This window comes from Uranotaenia lowii, chromosome 3 (assembly GCF_029784155.1).
Source record: "Uranotaenia lowii strain MFRU-FL chromosome 3, ASM2978415v1, whole genome shotgun sequence".
NCBI lineage: Eukaryota > Metazoa > Arthropoda > Insecta > Diptera > Culicidae > Uranotaenia > Uranotaenia lowii.
Genome location: NC_073693.1, coordinates 323,744,867 through 323,765,835, shown reverse-complemented (window position 1 = coordinate 323,765,835; position 20,969 = coordinate 323,744,867). Strand labels below are relative to the sequence as shown.

Genomic DNA, 20,969 nt, shown 5'->3' with positions numbered 1-20,969 from the left:
TATAAACGATTCCTTAAAATCAGATTCCGCTTCTAAGACATCTCCGACAGAAAAAGATTCACTGTTGTCCCACTAAGTGTCCTATGGCATCTATGTATTGCAGATTGTCGAATCGTTTAACAGTATAGTAAATAGCTAGCTAAGATCGCACAGCACTGAATGCAATTATTGATTGTAATAGAATCGTCTATGAGATAGGTTAAAGTTGTATATCAAAAAACGCCATCTATAAATAGATTTGGAGTCCGAAATTATGCAGTCAGTGGTATTTTATACGATCAACTGATTTTTAAGCGGAACTCTCAACTGTACATGAACAAATTTGCTTGTTTGTATCAACATGAAATGGCGCCGAGGAAGCATCGAAGGACAGGGATTGGAACGTTGTGAGTTCGAGACTGAAGAAAAAGAGACACATAAAGTTGTGTATGGTTCAATTTTTTTTCGCAGTAAACATTAAATTCTATTGTATTTATGTTCACAGCGATTCATAGAAAAATCGTAATAAGGGAAAAATATAATTGCTTTGGGATACAGTAAAAATAAATTGTAGGTATTAAATGGTGAAGAAAGTTGTACAAACCTCAGGCTACCTGCAAAAGGAAATTGTAATCAAATTGTAAGACAGGCAATAGAAAGTTGTAAGTTGTACAATCCTAAGATTTTGTGCTAAGCAAAGTTGCTATCAAATTGTTCAAAACGCAATACAAAGTTTTATATTTTCAAGGTGAGCAAAATTTGGTCGAATTTGATACAATAAATTTAAAATAACTTTCACAAATTTTGATGAAAGTTTACTGAATTTTGATGGAATGTTTGATGGTAGTTGGTCAACATAACAGAATAATACAATTGGGCATTGAGTGCTTGGAGCGCCACACAACGGTAAATCGGAGAACTTTTTTTCACAATCGAATCTTTTCAAAGGAAATCCTTTTCCATTGAGATTCTTATCGTAATCTATTTCAATTAAATCATACATTTCCTTGCATTACGTCATAAATTTTTGTGTTCTCAGCATGATAAGAGTTTGTTTGTGTTTAAGTTTCATTTGTCTTGCTACCAGACGTGCTGAGAACAGTAGCGTCCATTACCTGGAGGGTCAAATGAGTTTTTCAGTGGTGAGCCGCTACAAAAAAAATCTTCATAATTTTGCTTTTCAAATCATTAGATAATTTTATAATGACCAACACACTTCTGCACATCAAAAATCCACTAAAACTCATTGTTTTAAATGTATATTGCAAACAAATCCAAAAGCGAGCGCAAATTTTATATCTTGTTTGAAATATAGAGCTTTGAATTTCACCAGTCATTTTGACTGGTCTCGGTCCGAGTATCCATGGCGAAATTTATTTCGCTTATTAAAAGAGCTAGTGAAATAAAAAAATATATAGATTTGTAGAGATTCAAAATTCAAGAAAAGTCGTATTTTTGTGATTTTTTTAAATGAAGTAAATAAAAGATATCCAACAAACAAAGTGGCAAACCTGTCATTTTGATTGGTGCGGTCTTTCAGTGTTATAATTAAAAACGAAAAAAATTATTATTGTTTGTATAAGAAATGAGCCATGCGAAAGTTGTTCTGAAATCAAAATACGATTAAAATTGCGGAAAAATACTTTTCATGAATCATGTACAGCAAATGTGAATGCCATTTTGATATACATCTTTGAATGTATTTTCGGGGAACACAAATATAAAATATAAATAAAATTAAATTGAACTTCTCTATGAGTATCAGAAATGAAATTTTAATTTCCTAGATATTTTGAAAAATTATCAAAAAAGTCGAGAACTGCTATTAAATTTTTTTGCTTATTTTTTTTCCTTCTAAGTTTTTTGCACGACAAGTTTATAAACGTCCGTTTTTGAAATAGGTGTTCGTAGAAGTTTTTTCCTACAGATTTGTTTGATGGGCTGAAAATATAAAATTTCTGTTAGTGTTCATCAGGAAAAATTCTAGATTTATGGTTCATTTTGTACATATCTTATCTGAATCATCTAGATAAACCTCACGAGGCAAACAATCGTGTTTCGACTTCTTACAAATATGTTTTTCCATAATATTCAGGGTGTTCTGTGTTTAATTGAGCAACACTTTCCCAATTTGGACTTGAGACAGTTATACTCTAAAGACGGACCATTGTTTGGACTTTTTTCTCCGTTAATAAAATCGAACACTGTGAATTAATTTAATATTTGCCGGTTCCATGATACAAGTTATACCATGTCCAATCGCTGTTCTCGACTGTAACTAACAGGTGGGTACTTCTACTCACTGGCAACATAAAATTACCATCCCATTTGCATTTTACACACACATCGGTTAAAGCGCCCAGTACCCATCATGAGAAAAGATGTCCCGGGAACTTGATTCGCATATAAATCGCCTTCATCATCGTCAGCGTCGATCGGTGCCTTACCCGTTCGTCTTTCTTAATCGACTACCCAAATCACATATGCAGCAGTAACTCCTGACTTAGTTCAACTCCAGTGTGGGGTTGGGAGAAGCTCGACTTCTAGTAATAAACACGGCACCTCTCTCAATTTTTCGTTCTTCAATGTGGCCGGTAAGAAGCTTTGAGGCTTTAGCTTAGTACCACAAACAATACGCCCGCCTCAAATTGCTCAAACTAATTGACCGGGTGCTGAGGTTCCTACCGGTGAATAATTGTTTGTTCTAACCTGTAAGATCAGCACACGACAAGACTTGTGGCGTAGCGCTAACGCCAAACAAAACGACGTTCGTTATTAAAATGTCAAAGGGTGCCTGCCTTTATACCATCAATGTGGAGGGAATTAAGCTGGGCTAGGCCAGGGTGATCCATGGCAATCGCGAGATCGTTCCGAGAGGATGTGGATAAAATTCGCGATGGCTGTGGTGAGATTTGCTCCAGGCTGATAAAGTTGTATGTCCAGAATACTTGATGGTACGTCGTTGTGGACCTCTCTTATGACACTGCTTACAGATTACAGATGATTTTCTACTCATTAGATTATGTGGTCAGTACCTGATTAAGAATATTTTTTCATTGTAAGTCCAACTGAAATTTAACGGCTACAATTAAATGCAATATTTCAGTGTCAGAGGAACATACGCGTTCCATTAGCGGGCAACACCCTCCAGAGTCGTTTGATCTTTTCCGCACAGTAAGTGATCCGTAATGCAAAAGACCCATCATACAAGTTGCTAAAGATATCCTGAACATGACGAGCCTATCCTCAGGGGCTGCATCCGTTCAGTTTAATTCTCGTATTGATTCATAAATTCTAGCCTCATAGCCCTACTTGTGAAGGCCAATAAAAGATCTAAGTACCTCCATAATGTCGCATTACCGGGCTGATGTTCTGTGCCGGCTTCTGGCTGCAGGGCTCAGAACGAACTCCTGCACAAAATATGCAAGCACTTAGCTTCATCCGGTGCAGCGACATTCAGGGGAGCATATGTGCGAGGGATCGCCACACGTGCAACTTCTTCATTGATTCAAGTTGTTCATTTAGTGCTGATGCTACCACTGAAATAGTTCTTACCCATTCGATTCGCGGTGGTGCCAGTTTTACTAGAATGCAAATAATGCAACCCTCATCATCATCATCATCACCGTCGTCGTTTTAGATCGATGATACCTCCTCACCTACATGCATATGTGGGATCAAGATCTCACGGTCATGTCCTTAGGTTGTCTGCCAAGTGCCATGTAGGCCAGGTTTGATGTGCCCCATAAAGTAAACATGATGCTGCATCATTTTTTATTTATTTATTTCGTTCTAATAGGATTGACAAGTCGCTTTGTGCTAAAGATACCCGTTGTGAGATAAATACTAATGACATGGAACTGTTCATTAAAATCAGTTGGTTAGAAATTTTCAAACTTATGATTTTTTTTTGTGTTTGCCCGGAGCTATGGTCGTCAATTTGAAATCGAATGCTCGGTTTTTGCAGGTTTTTATATAAAAATTGCCCGGTTTGTCCGGCCCGGATACGTGCTGAAAAAATTCTGGAAACCTTAATTTAAAGGCAATCTTACGGTTGCTTTGGTTCAGTAAAACAAAATAGTTTGATTTTTTTTTCATAGTTTGTAAATAAAATGATCAATCTAAAAAACGTGTCCATTTGGCTTACTAGCAATATCCAACAAACACTAATCAAGATTATCAAAAATATGACGTCATCAATCGAGGTGAGAGTCTTCTACAAAATGACAAAGTTGTCAAAATTGCAATTAAGCACTTTTGTTTTCATTTGGTCTGTATTCCCGTTCAGCTTTTAGCCGGACTGTATTCCAAAATTTGCGGCTGGTGCCCTGTTTCATAATAAAATGAATTGGATTGCATCAAGGAGTATAACCCAAGGTTGCCGAAAAAAAAATTCTGTGTTTTGACGAAAAAAAAATCTGACTTTCTCTAATTTTTCCCAAAAACTCTGTGACGATTTTCTGTGATGCTTTTTCCATTAATTTCATTGAAAAGTCATATCAAATTGCGTCTTGTTTATATTTTACTAAAGGAAAATCGATCAACATTACCAATTTTTTGATACTTCTCCAATTCAAAGATAATTATCTAAAATTAATATTAACATAACAAATTTAGGGACTTAGGAACTTGATTCTCACTTCATATGCTACGATAGCGATTGTTAGTTCTATCCTTCGTTCAGCGTTATAATCGTAAACACAGATTGCTCTGAGAAAGGAAAAACGACACGGGGACGTGGACGATGCACACCATCTTATCTTCTTACATACCGTTCGTGATGCACGTGTTTATTTTGAATAATTATTGAGCAAAATTTTTTTCACTGAGAAGGTGCTTGCAAGATACACCGACCGTAAAATATTTAATTTTTTACAAAATTATATTAAAAATGTGCAACCAGTTCTTACATAAGACCAGGCAACTCAGAAGAGCTTTTTCATAAAAGGAATACGTTACTTGAATAAATTTATAAAAATCAAAATATATTTTAAAATATTTTTCCAGTATAATAAACAGCTCAAACATTCGGTTGATTCCAGACGAAACCATCAAATTTATTGCATTAGTTAACAGAAAACAGGCGTGTTTTAAATGAAAAGAGCCAGTTTTTGAAATTCAATGTACTGCTTAACAGTTTTAAAAAAGTTTTCAATTTTTTTTTAAATTCCAGAAGAAGACCCAAAACTGATTCTACTTGCTTTTTGCGAGATCTCTGGATGAAAAAGCCATAGTTCGATAAAATTTAAATTCATCGAAAATTTTCACATATTTTTTAACAATTTATCGTTAAAACAAAACCTCAACGATTCTTCTAGCATCCCGAATCGAGCATTGCTTGATAATATGTAGGCTAAGGGTGCCAGATTGCCCGGTTTTATCCGGGTTTGCCCGGATATTTAATATAAAATTTAGGAAATGTCCGCCTAGTTGCTCGGATTTCACAGAAAACAGTTCCGATTTGCCCGAATTTATTCACTTTATTTATCAAAACAAACAGAAAATAATCAATTGTATTACTTTTTTTTTTATTTATGCGTCCAAATCGAAATATTCTGAGGATTTGTCAAAGAAATATTTTTGAAAAATTTATTGGAAGCCTTAAATACAATATTGAATGAACTGATAAATTTTGATAAACAATAATTTAATTCAAGTTTTTTTTTCTTGATTTTTGTTGAATAATTCCAAATTTTGAACAAATTTGCCCGGATATTGCCCGGTTTTTTTGTCGACAATTTCGAAAACAAATGTCCGGATATTGCTAGAATTAATCCGGCCCGTGAAGGTGCTGAGAAAATTCTGGCAACCTTAATTTAGGCCCAAGCATGGTTCACTCAATTGTAAAATGTTGGACTGAGAATTAATCACCTCAAAAATTGAAGATATTTTTTCTAACATGAGAGATTTACAAAATTAAGAAAAACGACGACACAGTTGAAAAAAATTACAAAATTGTCAAAAATACCAAATTCACAAAATTGTAAAAACGAAAAAATTACCAAAAACTTTAAAAATCTCAAAAAAAAAAAAACAAAAATAACAAAAATGACAAAAATGAAAAAATGTTAAAAAAAATTAAAAAAATGACAAAACTGACACAATGACAAAAATGACAAAAATGACAAAAATGACAAAAATGACAAAAATGACAAAAATGACAAAAATGAAAAAAATTAAAAAAATGACAAAAATGACTAAAATGACTAAAATGACAAAAATGACAAAAATGACAAAAATGACAAAAATGACAAAAATGACAAAAATGACAAAGTGACAAAAATGACAAAAATGACAAAAATGACAAAAATGACAAAAATGACAAAAATGACAAAAATGACAAAAATGACAAAAATGACAAAAATGACAAAAATGACAAAAATGACAAAAATGACAAAAATGACAAAAATGACAAAAATGACAAAAATGACAAAAATGACAAAAATGACAAAAATGACAAAAATGACAAAAATGACAAAAATGACAAAAATGACAAAAATGACAAAAATGACAAAAATGACAAAAATGACAAAAATGACAAAAATGACAAAAATGACAAAAATGACAAAAATGACAAAAATGACAAAAATGACAAAAATGACAAAAATGACAAAAATGACAAAAATGACAAAAATGACAAAAATGACAAAAATGACAAAAATGACAAAAATGACAAAAATGACAAAAATGACAAAAATGACAAAAATGACAAAAATGACAAAAATGACAAAAATGACAAAAATGACAAAAATGACAAAAATGACAAAAATGACAAAAATGACAAAAATGACAAAATTGACAAAAATGACAAAAATGACAAAAATGACAAAAATGACAAAAATGACAAAAATGACAAAAATGACAAAAATGACAAAAATGACAAAAATGACAAAAATGACAAAAATGACAAAAATGACAAAAATGACAAAAATGACAAAAATGACAAAATTGACAAAAATGACAAAAATGACAAAAATGACAAAAATGACAAAAATGACAAAAATGACAAAAATGACAAAAATGACAAAAATGACAAAAATGACAAAAATGACAAAAATGACAAAAATGACAAAAATGACAAAAATGACAAAAATGACAAAAATGACAAAAATGACAAAAATGACAAAAATGACAAAAATGACAAAAATGACAAAAATGACAAAAATGACAAAAATGACAAAAATGACAAAAATGACAAAAATGACAAAAATGACAAAAATGACAAAAATGACAAAAATGACAAAAATGACAAAAATGACAAAAATTACAAAAATTACAAAAATGACAAAAATGACAAAAATGACAAAAATGACAAAAATGACAAAAATGACAAAAATGACAAAAATGACAAAAATGACAAAAATGACAAAAATGACAAAAATGACAAAAATGACAAAAATGACAAAAATGACAAAAATGACAAAAATGACAAAAATGACAAAAATGACAAAAATGACAAAAATGACAAAAATGACAAAAATGACAAAAATGACAAAAATGACAAAAATGACAAAAATGACAAAAATGGCAAAAATGACAAAAATGACAAAAATGACAAAAATGACAAAAATGACAAAACTGACAAAAATGACAAAAATGACAAAAATGACAAAAATGACAAAAATGACAAAAATGACAAAAATGACAAAAATGACAAAAATGACAAAAATGACAAAAATGACAAAAATGACAAAAATGACAAAAATGACAAAAATGACAAAAATGACAAAAATGACAAAAATGACAAAAATGACAAAAATGACAAAAATGACAAAAATGACAAAAATGACAAAAATGACAAAAATGACAAAAATGACAAAAATGACAAAAACGACAAAAATGACAAAAATGACAAAAATGATAAAAATGACAAAAATGACAAAAATGACAAAAATGACAAAAATGACAAAAATGACAAAAATGACAAAAATGACAAAAATGACAAAAATGACAAAAATGACAAAAATGACAAAAATGACAAAAATGACAAAAATGACAAAAATGACAAAAATGACAAAAATGACAAAAATGACAAAAATGACAAAAATGACAAAAATGACAAAAATGACAAAAATGACAAAAATGACAAAAATGACAAAAATGACAAAAATGACAAAAATGACAAAAATGACAAAAATGACAAAAATGACAAAAATGACAAAAATGACAAAAATGACAAAAATGACGAAAATGACGAAAATGACGAAAATGACGAAAATGACAAAAATGACAAAAATGACAAAAATGTCAAAAATGACAAAAATGACAAAAATGTTGAAAATGACAAAAATGACAAAAATAACAAAAATGACAAAAATGACAAAAATGACAAAAATGACAAAAATGACAAAAATGACAAAAATGACAAAAATGACAAAAATGACAAAAATGACAAAAATGACAAAAATGACAAAAATGACAAAAATGACAAAAATGACAAAAATGACAAAAATGACAAAAATGACAAAAATGACAAAAATGACAAAAATGACAAAAATGACAAAAATGACAAAAATGACAAAAATGACAAAAATGACAAAAATGACAAAAATGACAAAAATGACAAAAATGACAAAAATGACAAAAAATGATGAAAATGACAAAAATGACAAAAATGACAAAAATGACAAAAATGACAAAAATGACAAAAATGACAATAATGACAAAAATGACAAAAATGACAAAAATGACAAAAATGACAAAAATGACAAAAATGACAAAAATGACAAAAATGACAGAAATGACAAAAATGACAAAAATGACAAAAATGACAAAAATGACAAAAATGACAAAAATGACAAAAATGACAAAAATGACAAAAATGACAAAAATGACAAAAATGACAAAAATGACAAAAATGACAAAAATGACAAAAATGACAAAAATGACAAAAATGACAAAAATGACAAAAATGACAAAAATGACAAAAATGACAAAAATGACAAAAATGACAAAAATGACAAAAATGACAAAAATGACAAAAATGACAAAAATGACAAAAATGACAAAAATGACAAAAATGACAAAAATGACAAAAATGACAAAAATGACAAAAATGACAAAAATGACAAAAATGACAAAAATGACAAAAATGACAAAAATGAAGAAGAAATTCAAAAATGATAAAAATGGATTTTGTTAGTTCATTTCTAAGTACTCGTGTGTTAGTTTTTGAAATTAAAGACTTTCGTTTAAGTTTGATTTCTCAGTTTGCCTTAAAGAATTCAGGAGCGTACTGCCCATTCAATATTAAACATATTAAGGGGGGGGTAGGGTCTAACGGGTATAAAAAAACACCATTTTCACGATTTTTTTCTAGAGCTATCGTTCAAACAAATGTATTCAAATTTTTTGCATTATACAAAGCATTGTTAAAAGAACATTTAGTAATTTTTTCGTAGAAAAATATTGAAAAATGAGCCGGTGACGGAGCACTTTCGAGGATGCCTTTTAGAAAACAGGATTTGCGGTGGACACTGTATCTCAGCACAGAATCATCTGAAGTCAAAAAATCGGAGCAAAATATTTTTAATAGATGTTTTTCTGGACCCCAACGTTTTTATTTAACTTAAAAATATTTTTATGAAATTTTTGTGGCTGTTTGAAGTAAAAACTACAATTTTTCACGAAAAAATCCGCCATTTTCACCTGTAAAATCTCTCCAAAGTAAAAAAATCAAAAAAGAAAAACGTTGGGGTCTGGTATTTTATATGTAGAAAATATGTTCCAAATTTGAAAAGAATCGGATAAGTAGTTTTCAAATGACGATGTCCACGGACTTTAAAAATGTGCTTTCGAGAAAAACGCGTTTGAAGTTTCTGCTCTTGCTTTCTTGCAGTATTAGATAGGAGGAGATAAAGGCCTATAACTTCTACAGTTTTGCTTCAATTGACTTGAAAATTTGACACAACATTCTTGAAATGTTTTACAATAAGAAAATAAAAAAATAAAAAAATCGATTTTTTGAAAGTGTTAGACCCTACCCCCCCCTTAAGTGAGACTATGAAAAGATTTTTTCATTCGATGAAATGGTATTAAGGTTTTGACTCACAAAATATTGTAACAAATTTTGGGATTTTTTCATCAAACTCATTTATTAATTATCAGATTAAGTAAAACCCCTATTATAAAGGAAAAACACTTGTTTGAGAATGCTCTTATCTCCACCCAAGGTGTTACAATCAATGTTTCCCGAAATTGATAGTAATCAATGTAGGTATCACTAGATGGAATTCACCGGCCGCAATTGTTTTTTTAGCCTCCTGTACAAATCATATCCTACCGTTTTAATTCAAGCCACGCGAATGCAACCCAGAATGTATCAATAAGCAGCATACAGTCAGAGAGCAAACATTTCGCGTCTTTTTTGTCAACTGCTGCTCTGTTACTCATTCCGATTCCGGAGTAGTGTTTTTGTTGAGCACCGGTTGAGGTGCCGTACTGTCTAGCTCAGTCGTGCCTTAATGCTGATGCTGCTGGGTGGCCGAGTGACTGTCCTATTTGCATTAGTGAATGGCACACGCCCTCTAGAGTCTGAATCACCGGGCCATCTGGATGTCTAAGGGAGCAACAATGCAATAGATCCCTCATATTTGCCTAGTTACAGAACAATGCAACATAGTTGGAATATGTGCAATTATTGCTAGTCGAGGTCCGTATGTTTGCTGAGTAGGTGAGCTAAAAAAAAAGAAATCCCACTCATTCCTGCCACCACTTTTAAGTAATTAGATTTTCTATGCAACTCCAACATGAGTGCAGATTCCAATAATGCACCGACCAGCTGCAGTTCGATTCAACACTTTTGTTTTCCATTGATGACGACTACGTCAAGTGATGCGCCGCGATGATGATACTGCAGTGATAATTGCGCACGCGAGTGAAGTGCGGTTCGAAGCATTTAACATTGTACCTACAGGGTTAGAGATCCCGATCTTATCTGGGGTGTTAAGTTGAATTGCGTTTTGTCATTCTAGAATCGAGATGCAAATACTAGCTATTTAGAATAGGGGAGAGCCTGTCGGGAAGGCCATAAGTCAACTGGTGGAGAAGCATTTCCCTACACCTGATCGGGGGTGGTTGCAGCTTGAGAGAAGTACAATTCCCGATATTCAAATTGATATGGTTTATTGCGATGGTTGTGATTGTTAGTTGTTGTTTGCTGCAAGGGGATTTCAAATGTCAGATCATATAGCCTTGCCTATGATAGCAACGCATATTCTTTCCCGACTTCAGATTGACATGCATCTGCCCTTGCTAATGCAAGGGTAGCTCGCATATTAGTTTATTTAAAATGCAGTTGCAGTTGAATTCTCTTTGTTTCTAAGCGTTCGTTTTGGTTGATTTGTATATTTTTTCAATGCTTTTTTCTAACAAGTTGTTGATAGTTCTATCATTGTGACGATTGTTTCAGCCGAACCACAACCGACCGACTCGAAAAAGTATCCCTGATCGACATCAGGGTTTAATAACATTTGGCCTTGATAGAAACTGAAAAAAGCCGAATGATCTTGATTTCCAGCTAAGATGAATTTTCAAATTATAGGTCTCCAAACGTACTATTTCTCCCAGCTATTAACCCGATTTATTTTTACATTTGACACATACGCCTTTCTGAAAAATCGTTCAAAACGGCACTCAACTCTAGTTTACCATTTTTTCCTATTTCCATTTAATAATCCTGGATCTCATACATTTGCTCTAATAATGAAAAGATTGTTTTTGTGAAAAATCTATGTTTAATTTAGCTTAAGTTTTTACTAAACAAATAAACTCGCTGCCAATCGTGCCCTAAAGAATAACGTTCAAGTCTTCTAAGCCAGCGGTCATGATCGAATTTCACACTTTGGTTATAGCATTTGTAAGTGATGCTAGTCTTTATACCCTTGAAAGATGTTCGCCATAATTTTTAGTTAATTAAATTTCTTCAAAGAAACATGAGGTTTCAAAAGATCCTAAATGTGTGTGATGAACTACATTTGAAGTGGTGTTATTTATTAAAAAGTTTATTCAAAATTTAGAACATCATCAAATTAGGAAAAAGGTTACATTATCATTCACTGAACCTCAAAAATACCTAAACTTGAGATCTTCCCCCACAAACCCGAATGAAACTTCATCCTTTCAGGTTTGGCTATTGACGGCTTAGTCCAAAGGAATGCTCTTTTATGAGAACTCATCCACCAAAATCTGATACTGCAATAAAATGGGAACCAAAACAAAAAAAATCACTGCAGGTACGGGAATCAAACCAAAACCTGCAGTGGCACTGCGATTACCATCTCAGGATGCTAACCGTTCGACCAGTATTTTTGTAAAAATGAAACCATTGGAAGAGTTGTTGGAAGAGGCAGAAACATCATAGTAAATGCGAGACTTTCTGCGAATTAAGCGGGAATAAAAGTTATACCCCAACAAAACAGTTCTCCGCTTCGAACTTACCCCCCAAACCTAAATCTACCACGATGGAGGTAAAAGAATCAGATTTCCTTACCCTCTTAAACTCTCCTAAAAAAAAAAAAACCAAAAGAAAAAAAAAAATCAGTTCTCTGCTTGTAGGTCAAGTTTGGTGTTTTGACAAGCTGTGATTGTTTCACAAACTTGAGTTATCAATATCGAACTCAGGTTTGGAGGGTGGGAGTTCTCAAATTTGGTTACTTCGATTTTCAGTGTTGCGTTTCAGTTTTCTTTGCCTGATTGTAAAAGAAATAACTCAAAAATTAAAAAAAAAAGATCTTTCCTTGTCAAAAATGTTGTTTTTACCGACATTAGTACTGCCGTTGGAAGCATAATTGTCACATGTTACAAAAAGGCAAAGCGAGAAAAACGCAATTAAAGTTTTACCAAAACATGTTGCTGTTATCGCACAGTTTCGCAACTTTTGTTGACTTCAATGACGTAAATCTCTAAAGTACATTCCTATCATATGAGCCTCGATCAAATTTTTCGAAAATGAACTGTTTTTACAATGAAAATCCTTGTGTGACATTTATGCCGCGAAATTCTATGAATAGTCGAAAAATGGACGCATATTTGTCACACCACGAACATTTTCTCAGTAGTTGTTTGGTTTGGTATTTCGTGCGTGGCTCTTGTGTTTTATTCGTAGATGGAAGCTTAAATTGAAAAAATCAGGTCTGAGTCAGATTATTCGAAAGCGTACATTATTTGGTGACAAACATGAAGTGTTTAACGGATTCGATCAATAAAACGGCACGGGGAGCCATTTGCGGCAGCTCACTTACTGTACAGGAAGCAACATTTCTTCAACAAACTGTCAGCTGCCGTGCTGAAAATGCCGCAACCGCGAGAGAAGCGATACCAGAAGAGGACAATCAATCCGTTTGAAGTGAATACGGTCCTGGAACAAGTTCCGGATGAAGTAACTCTGGCGGCATATTTCGTAAACATTAAAAAAACAGACATCTCCGGTATTTTGCGAGGTGCGCCAAAATAAAAACACAAAGCAAAACCAAAGAAGAAATGGTCTGCTAAAACCACCGACAATCACTTATGGCCATCCTGGACAATTTTGGATTACAGTTCCACGGCGCCGGAAGAGTAATATTTGACTAATGTTGTGAAAAGGGTTTCGTTTGCATTCACTCTTCCAAGCGCCAGCAACGAACCCGAAGCAGTTTGCAGAGTTTTTATGGCACATACTGGGATGTCGCGAAAACAGTGACCCTTCCCCCTTTTTATATTTCCATGATCCCCTCGCGACTATCAAGAACACGTATGCCAAGTTTGGTGAAAATTTATTTAGACGTTCCGAAGTTATAATACATTCATTTATTAGTTGTGACAAATATGCGTCCAATCGTCTCAGTGTGACAGTTATGCGTCCATTTTTCCCAGTGTGACAAATTGGCTTTGAATTTTTCTCGAAATTTCTAGAATAAGCTTTATGTTTCGACAAAGAATTTCAATAATACGTATCAAATTATCACGATTGGCATCAAAAAGTCAAAAACGTCGAAATGTCACATGTGACAATTATGCGTCCAACGGCAGAGTTGGACTGTCAAATTTTCAATTTCCAAAATGCCCGGTTCTAATAGTAGAAAAACCTGTATTTTCAATGATTTTTTTCGTTATCCTGAAAACTTAGTAACAGTTTAAATGATTACATATCAGAGAGATATGAAAAACAAGAACTTTTTCATATAGAAATTGACATATTCCTTTTTTCCAAGATTAAACCTTAAGATCAGTTCAAATAGTAAGTCATGTGCTCAGTGTTCAAACTATGTTGGATTTCTCATTTATCGATTGATTTAATTAACCAGAGCAAAGATGATTTCGCATTATAATTGAAGTTTATTTTATAAAATTCACAAAAACATATCACGTTCCGGGTGCGCCATCAGGAGGAATTCGATTTGAAAGTCGAAAAACTACGACATTTTTCAGACGAATCCGACTTATAAACACAATATTGAAACATCATCTAGTGCCATTTTAGCTATTAGTCGATACAGACCAAAAGAACGCACTGAAATTGTAGCACAGAGAACAGACGTACAAGCTAGGCCACGAAAGTTGTGTAAAATTTCCAACCATCATTTTGAACCAATTTTTGTTTTTTTGGCTGGACCACCAGATGTTTCCAAATACACCAAAAAGAACCAAACTAAGAAAAAACTGGGTCAGTTTTGAATGTCGTAAGAGTTTTTTGGCATGATTCGAGAAAATTCCTGTTAAAGTTTCGTAACACTTTCGCCCGGTTGCATAATGGAAAAATATCATTTAAACTACAAGTGCTTAATCAGTTCTGATGGGTAAAACTGATCGTCAATAATGTTCTTCAATGAGTGGATATAGCCGTTTCGTCCTCTGACGATAACCGTTAAAAAAGTGCAAAAGTTGTTTCACTTACCGAAAAAATTCAATATGTAAAAATCGTATAAAAAACGGAAGTGAAATTCTGTCCAGTCAAAAGAAACTCTTAATGCAATTATCTAGCAACTAGCAGATCCCATACGAACTCCGTTTTGCTTTCAATTTAGTAAATGTCATGAACAGTTTGAATGAATGTTATTTGCCAGGCATTTTCCAGATGCATTTCTGAATGCATTGTTAAGCAATAATTGCAAAAATGTGGAACACTTCATTTTTTTGATAACTTTTTCTGTAGTTTGCTACTAAATTTGAAATCAGGCCAACCCTTGACCCAAAATTAGATAATTGGAAACAATTGTTCGTCCCTTATAATTCCTATGTACATATTTTCATCTCAATCCGATGTATAATAACGTCAATATCACAAAAAATTGAAAATGTTATATGGGTGACCCCTTTTCCGGTCCCTTACACTGAATTTGAAACCTGAAATCGATTACACGTCATTCAAAATTCTCGTGTACCAATTGAATATGTACGAACGTATATGTACGTGTATGAACAGTGAATATGGACGACCCCTAGGCTGGCCTCTTACAAAAATTTTGACAGCGGCAATCTATTGCACATTCCTAAAACATTCGAGCTCAAACTTTCATCTCAATCTGATGTACACTAACGTCAATATCACAAAAATATAGAAAATTTAATATGGACGACCCCTTTTGCCAACCCCTGACCCAAAATCCAATACCTGAAATCGTTTTCTCATCTTTCAAAACACCCATTTTCAAATTTTCAACACGATCCGACGAAAAATAACGTTAACAACGTGAAAACAATATTTGTCTTGTATGGACGACCCCCTTCAGAAGAACTCATCCGAAATTCTGAAAACATTTTTCATTATTCCTGGGTAACCATGCCAAATTTCAGCTCTCTAGCTCTCAAGACGGCTGAGCCTATATAGGAAAAACAAACAAACAAACAAACCCACAGAAATTGCTATTTATACGGCTAGCAGTATTATTGGTATGATTTGCAATTAAATCGGAAGTTGAGATGAGTAGGAATTTTTGGCGGTTGTACATTTTTGTGCTGGTGATTATTTTTCAAATCCGGAAAAGCATTCTGCAATGTGAACTTCCACAAAACCGTGATGGGAAAATACCTCAAAATGATAAATATGGGCCTAAATAAACCTGGAAAATCAATATTGAGACTAAATTTGGTTTTAACTGCGAGATAGTGCTGCCGTCTACCACTTGAAACTGGAAAAAGTGTGGTTTACTGAACAAAATCAAAGTTGTTGATCTCCAACCTATTTTTTTCTGATTCAAAGTGATTCCCGAATGTTTGTTTCATCATTTCACGTCATTTTAATGAAGACAGTAAGTAGTTTGGTAAAGAATTACAGTTCAAATATCAAATTCCTTTAAGCTAGAGGAGCATATCTTAAAACCCCCTTTTAAAACCTTTGAAAACCTTTGGAATTCTGGAAAATTCCTAAAAGGCATTTATCTATTCAAATAATTCGTAGAAGTTATTCATTTTTACACAGTAAATTTTTTAAAATAATCTTGTTTTTGTTGAAAAACTCAAGTGATGCTATTCTTATTTCGCACCCCTTTTTTCACATTTTTGGTCCTCAACGCCAATTACTTTGTCGAAAAAAGTAAACTTATGCTTGATTTATCAGTTAAGCAATTCAGAACAAACAGTGGAAGAGAATTTTCGTAATTTTCAATCATTCATATTTAACAAGCAAAACACGTAGTGGTGCAATTCTTATTTCGCTCACTGTATATATGGATAAATTGAACCAGTCTATTTTAGAGCAGTACTTGTTTAATTATTGGTGAGTTCATATACGACCACGCCTCTTCGAAGTTTGGCCTTACTTACTTTACTTAATGATCCCGCGCCGATCCTCCGGTGCATAGGGCCGTGGTAAAAGACCTCCACTGTTGACGATCCGGAGCCAGCGACTTCACCTGGTCCCAGTCAAGATTCTCGTCGACAGTTCGGATTTCAGCGGCTAGGCTTCGCCGCCACGAGTTTCTGGGCCTGCCTCTTCTTCGATGACCTTCTGGATTCCAGTCAAGCGCCTCTCTGCAAATCTCGTTTTCATCTCTTCGCAGCGTGTGCCCAATCCATCTCCACTTACGTTCCCGAATCTCGATTTCTAGCGCCCTTTGATGACACCGGCGATGTAGTTCCTCATTCGAGATCCAGTTGCCAGGCCACCAAGCGCGGATGATGTTCCGCAGGCAGCGGTTTACAAATACTTGCAGTTTTCGCGTCGTCACCGCATATGTGCACCAAGTTTCGCACCCGTACAGCAATACGGATTTGACGTTTGAGTTGAAATTCGGATTTTTGTTCGTAGAGAGATCTGGTGTGACCGCCAGATGTTTCGGAGACTCGCAAACGCAAATGCTTTCAACCGACGCCGTCATCTTGCTTGACGACCGTCATTTGAAAAATAACATGCGTCACGTGAACAGAAATCCATGACGATAGTCAAGCTTTTCCAGTCCCTTGAAGCATGACTGGCAGCCAAATGAGGTCTAAAACGTGATGGTGAAGGAAAATCAGCAACCACGTCAACTATGATGTTTGAAAAATTGATGCTCTGTTTTCATGATTAAGTCGGTCGAATGCTTTTTCGAAATCAACGAACACCAGCAGAAGAGAGTCCTGGAATTCGTTGATTTGTTCCAGTATGATTCGTAGCGTTGTGATGTGGTCCACACATGATCGTCGAGATCGGAATCCAGCTTGTTGCCGTCGGAGTGTAGCGTCGATTTTCTCCTGGATCCTGTTCAGGTTCACTTTGCAGAGTACTTTGAGAGATGTACAGATCAACGTTATGCCTCGCCAGTTACCGCACTCTGTCAGGTCTCCTTTCTTCGGGACCTTTACGAGGATACCCTGCATCCAGTCGGCCGGGAATGTTGCAGTATCCCAGATGTCAGCGAAAAGACGGTGCAACATTTGTGCTGACAGGGCAGGGTCGGCTTTCAGCATTTCAGCAGGGATGCAATCGATCCCAGGTGCTTTGTTGGATTTCATGTTTTTGATTGCCGCTTCTATTTCAGCCAGCGAGGGCGCTTCCGAGTTGACGCCATTTATGCGACTTACTGTTGGCGCTTCAAGCTGCGGGTTCTGTTGGCCATCGCTATTCGTGACTCGTAAGAGTTGTTCGAAGTGCTCAGTCCATCGTTTGAGCTGATCTGTTCGATCGGTCAATAACTGACCTGCTCGGTCTTTCAGCGGCATTCTTGCATTAGTCCTTGCACCACTGAGGCGGCGAGAAATGTCATAAAGTAATCGGATATCTCCATTGGCGGCGGCTCTTTCCCCCTCTTCGGCTAGGGAGTTTGTCCAGGCTCTCTTGTCTCGTCTACAAGCTCGTTTAACTGCCTTTTCCAGCTCCGCATATCGTAAGCGGGCGGCTGCTTTGGCTGACCCGGTACATGCCTGCTCAATTCCGACTTTCGCCTTTCTCCGATCATCGACCATCCTCCAAGTTTCATCCGACATCCATTCACTTCTTCTTCCACAAACTTTACCGAGAGTACCATGGCTCGTCGTGATAAAGGCATTCTTGATTCCACACCACTGTTCTTCGACTGTTCCGTCTGTCGGCAGCTCCGAGGCTCGGGATTCTAGCTGTTCAACGTATGCCCTTTTCACCTCTGGATTCTCCAACCGGTGGACGTCGTATCGACACCCGACTTTCTCCTCGCGCCGTTGGACACGCGCAACTCTCAGTCGTATCTCGCCGAGGACGAGGTGATGGTCAGATGCAATGTCTGCGCTTCGCTTGTTGCGGACATCAAAAAGGCTCCTTCTCCATTTTCGGCTGATGCAGATGTGGTCAATTTGATTTTCTGTTCGGCCATCTCGGGATACCCAAGTGACCTTATGTGCTGGTCGATGGGGGAAGAGCGATCCGCCGATCACCATGTTGTTGTTGCCACAAAATTCTACAAACAGCTCTCCGTTTTCGCTCATCTGTCCTAGGCCATGGCGCCCCATGATGCGCTCAAGGTCCTGATTGTCGGAGCCAATCTTTGCGTTGAAGTCGCCCAAATGGATTTGAATGTCACCCTTCGGAATTCTCTCAACCACGCTGTTCAGTTGACTGTAAAACTGCTCTTTCTCCTGCAAGTCGGCAACGTCAGTTGGCGCATAACACTGGACCATTGTAAGGTTTCTAACCCGTGTTCTAAATCTGGCTACGATTATTCTTTCGTTTATCGGTTCCCATCTAATGAGGGCCGCGTAGGCCTGCGGGCTTAACAGGAAACCAACTCCTCGTTCCCGAGTAGCATGTTCTCCTCGTATGCCAGAGTAAAGCAGGACTTGCCCGGATTGTGTCTTGTGTTCTCCAGTATTAGGCCAACGGACTTCGCTCAGTCCCAGAATTTCAAGCTTGAGGCGGCTAGCCTCTCTAGCAAGTTGTTCCAGTTTGCCTTGTTGGGCAAGGGTTAAAACATTCCAAGTTCCAATTCGTGTCCTTGTTTTCATGCTAAAAGTCGTCGCCAAAGTTCCAGGTCGGTCATTTCTTTCGGATTCCGTAACAAGTTATGAATCGGGAGCAGTAGGTTGTTAGCCTAAAGTCCCTATCCCGCGATGGAGATGCCAAAGTTTGGCCGAAGTTTGGCCACTTGAAAATTTTATTTGTAACTTTTGAACAGTGCAATACATAGCACTGTTTCAAGTCAATTTTCAACGTATTTTTTTAAATGTCAACATTTGAAATTTTACAAACTTTTTTGAAGATTTTCTGTTCGAGCTTGTACGTCTGTTCTCTGTGATCTACATCGAAAACAATCGTTCAGTTGTAAAAGAACTGTGCGTGTGTACCGTAAAAATCTTTTTTTTTTTTTCAAAAATGATGATTTGAACTGTCTTCCTCGTTGTTAGAATTTCAAGGTACCACTCTTTGTTTCTTAAAGATCATATTTCTAAAAAAAATTAATGCCAGCAAATAAGCATTATACAGTCCGAAATTATGGCCAATTGTATGTAGAGTTTTTTTTTTTCGATTATAGTCGTTTTACCATATTTATGGCATCCGCGACTTTATCAGCGTTGCAGTTGGCGAATAGTTATTGATAAACTTATCCGGTACAACTGTGTTCGATGTTTACTCTTGAGCTCGAACTCGCGGACATCGGCTCAGGAGGCAAAAGACTTGCCAACTGAGGTATATCACAAGTCCAATTGTATGTAGAGTGCTGGCAAGCGAACTGCTTTTTGCTTTTCAATTGAGGTGATCATTCCTAATTTTTAATATAAAAGATTTTCATTTTAATACTGATATTTTATCGAACGGAGAAAAATTTACCCTAACGGAAGACTTTTGTTACTTTTTTCTTAGCAGTAAACATTATTCGTGGTCTTCGAAAAAGTTGATTATTGTTTGAAAACCTTCGATTGATTATCAGAGTAGCCTGCTATATTCCTGTCAAAAAGTAAACATATTTTTTAAATAGATTTTTTCCTATTTTCTCCAAGTTATCCCTCAAATTAAAAAAAACTAGACCTGAGAGTAAAATAAACTACAAATTCATCAACATCAGCAACATTTTTTAGGTTAGATTTTTTTTTTATTTTATTTATTTACATAGTATTCCGTCTCACGACATAACTTGACGAACATAATTCCTTAAATTCACTCGGTCCATGGCAACCGTTCTCCAATTTTAGGTTAGATGTAAACATTAACTCCGGTTTTGTTAGTTCATTCCTATATTGAAGTCTTTAAAGGAAAGATTTTTCACTCGTAAATACTGAAATTGAACTTGAAGTAAGAAATGTTTTAGTTAGAAAAATTATTTTTATTTCCAACCCCTATAATTTTCGACTTCATACATATTTTGACACAACGGATTTTGTTTAAAGGTTTAGTTAAAAGCTACCAGAAATTTATTTAAAATGTGCTTTATTTCAAGCTACATTTATTAGTATAAAACAAATAGTACCAATGTAGATGTTTTTGTTAATTTCTGACTATCGAAGGAACAAGCAATTCGGACATAAATTATTTTTCCACCAATACTAGTAACTACTAGCACACTAGCATCGATTTTTGTCATGTAAAAGTAACCCTTTTTTACGCAAGGGTTGCATTCATTATT

General features: G+C 35.1%; 1 protein-coding gene across 1 annotated transcript in view; it reads left to right on the top strand.

Annotated features, from left to right (window-relative positions):
* Nucleotides 1-13,270: 13,270 nt before the first annotated feature.
* LOC129753803 (putative lysozyme-like protein) overlaps nucleotides 13,271-20,969 on the top strand; it is a 78,486-nt gene continuing 70,787 nt past the window's right edge. The window contains exon 1 of the mRNA XM_055749652.1: nucleotides 13,271-13,418. Within this exon, the coding sequence (XP_055605627.1) occupies nucleotides 13,271-13,418 (148 nt within the window). The remainder of the gene's footprint in view (nucleotides 13,419-20,969) is intronic.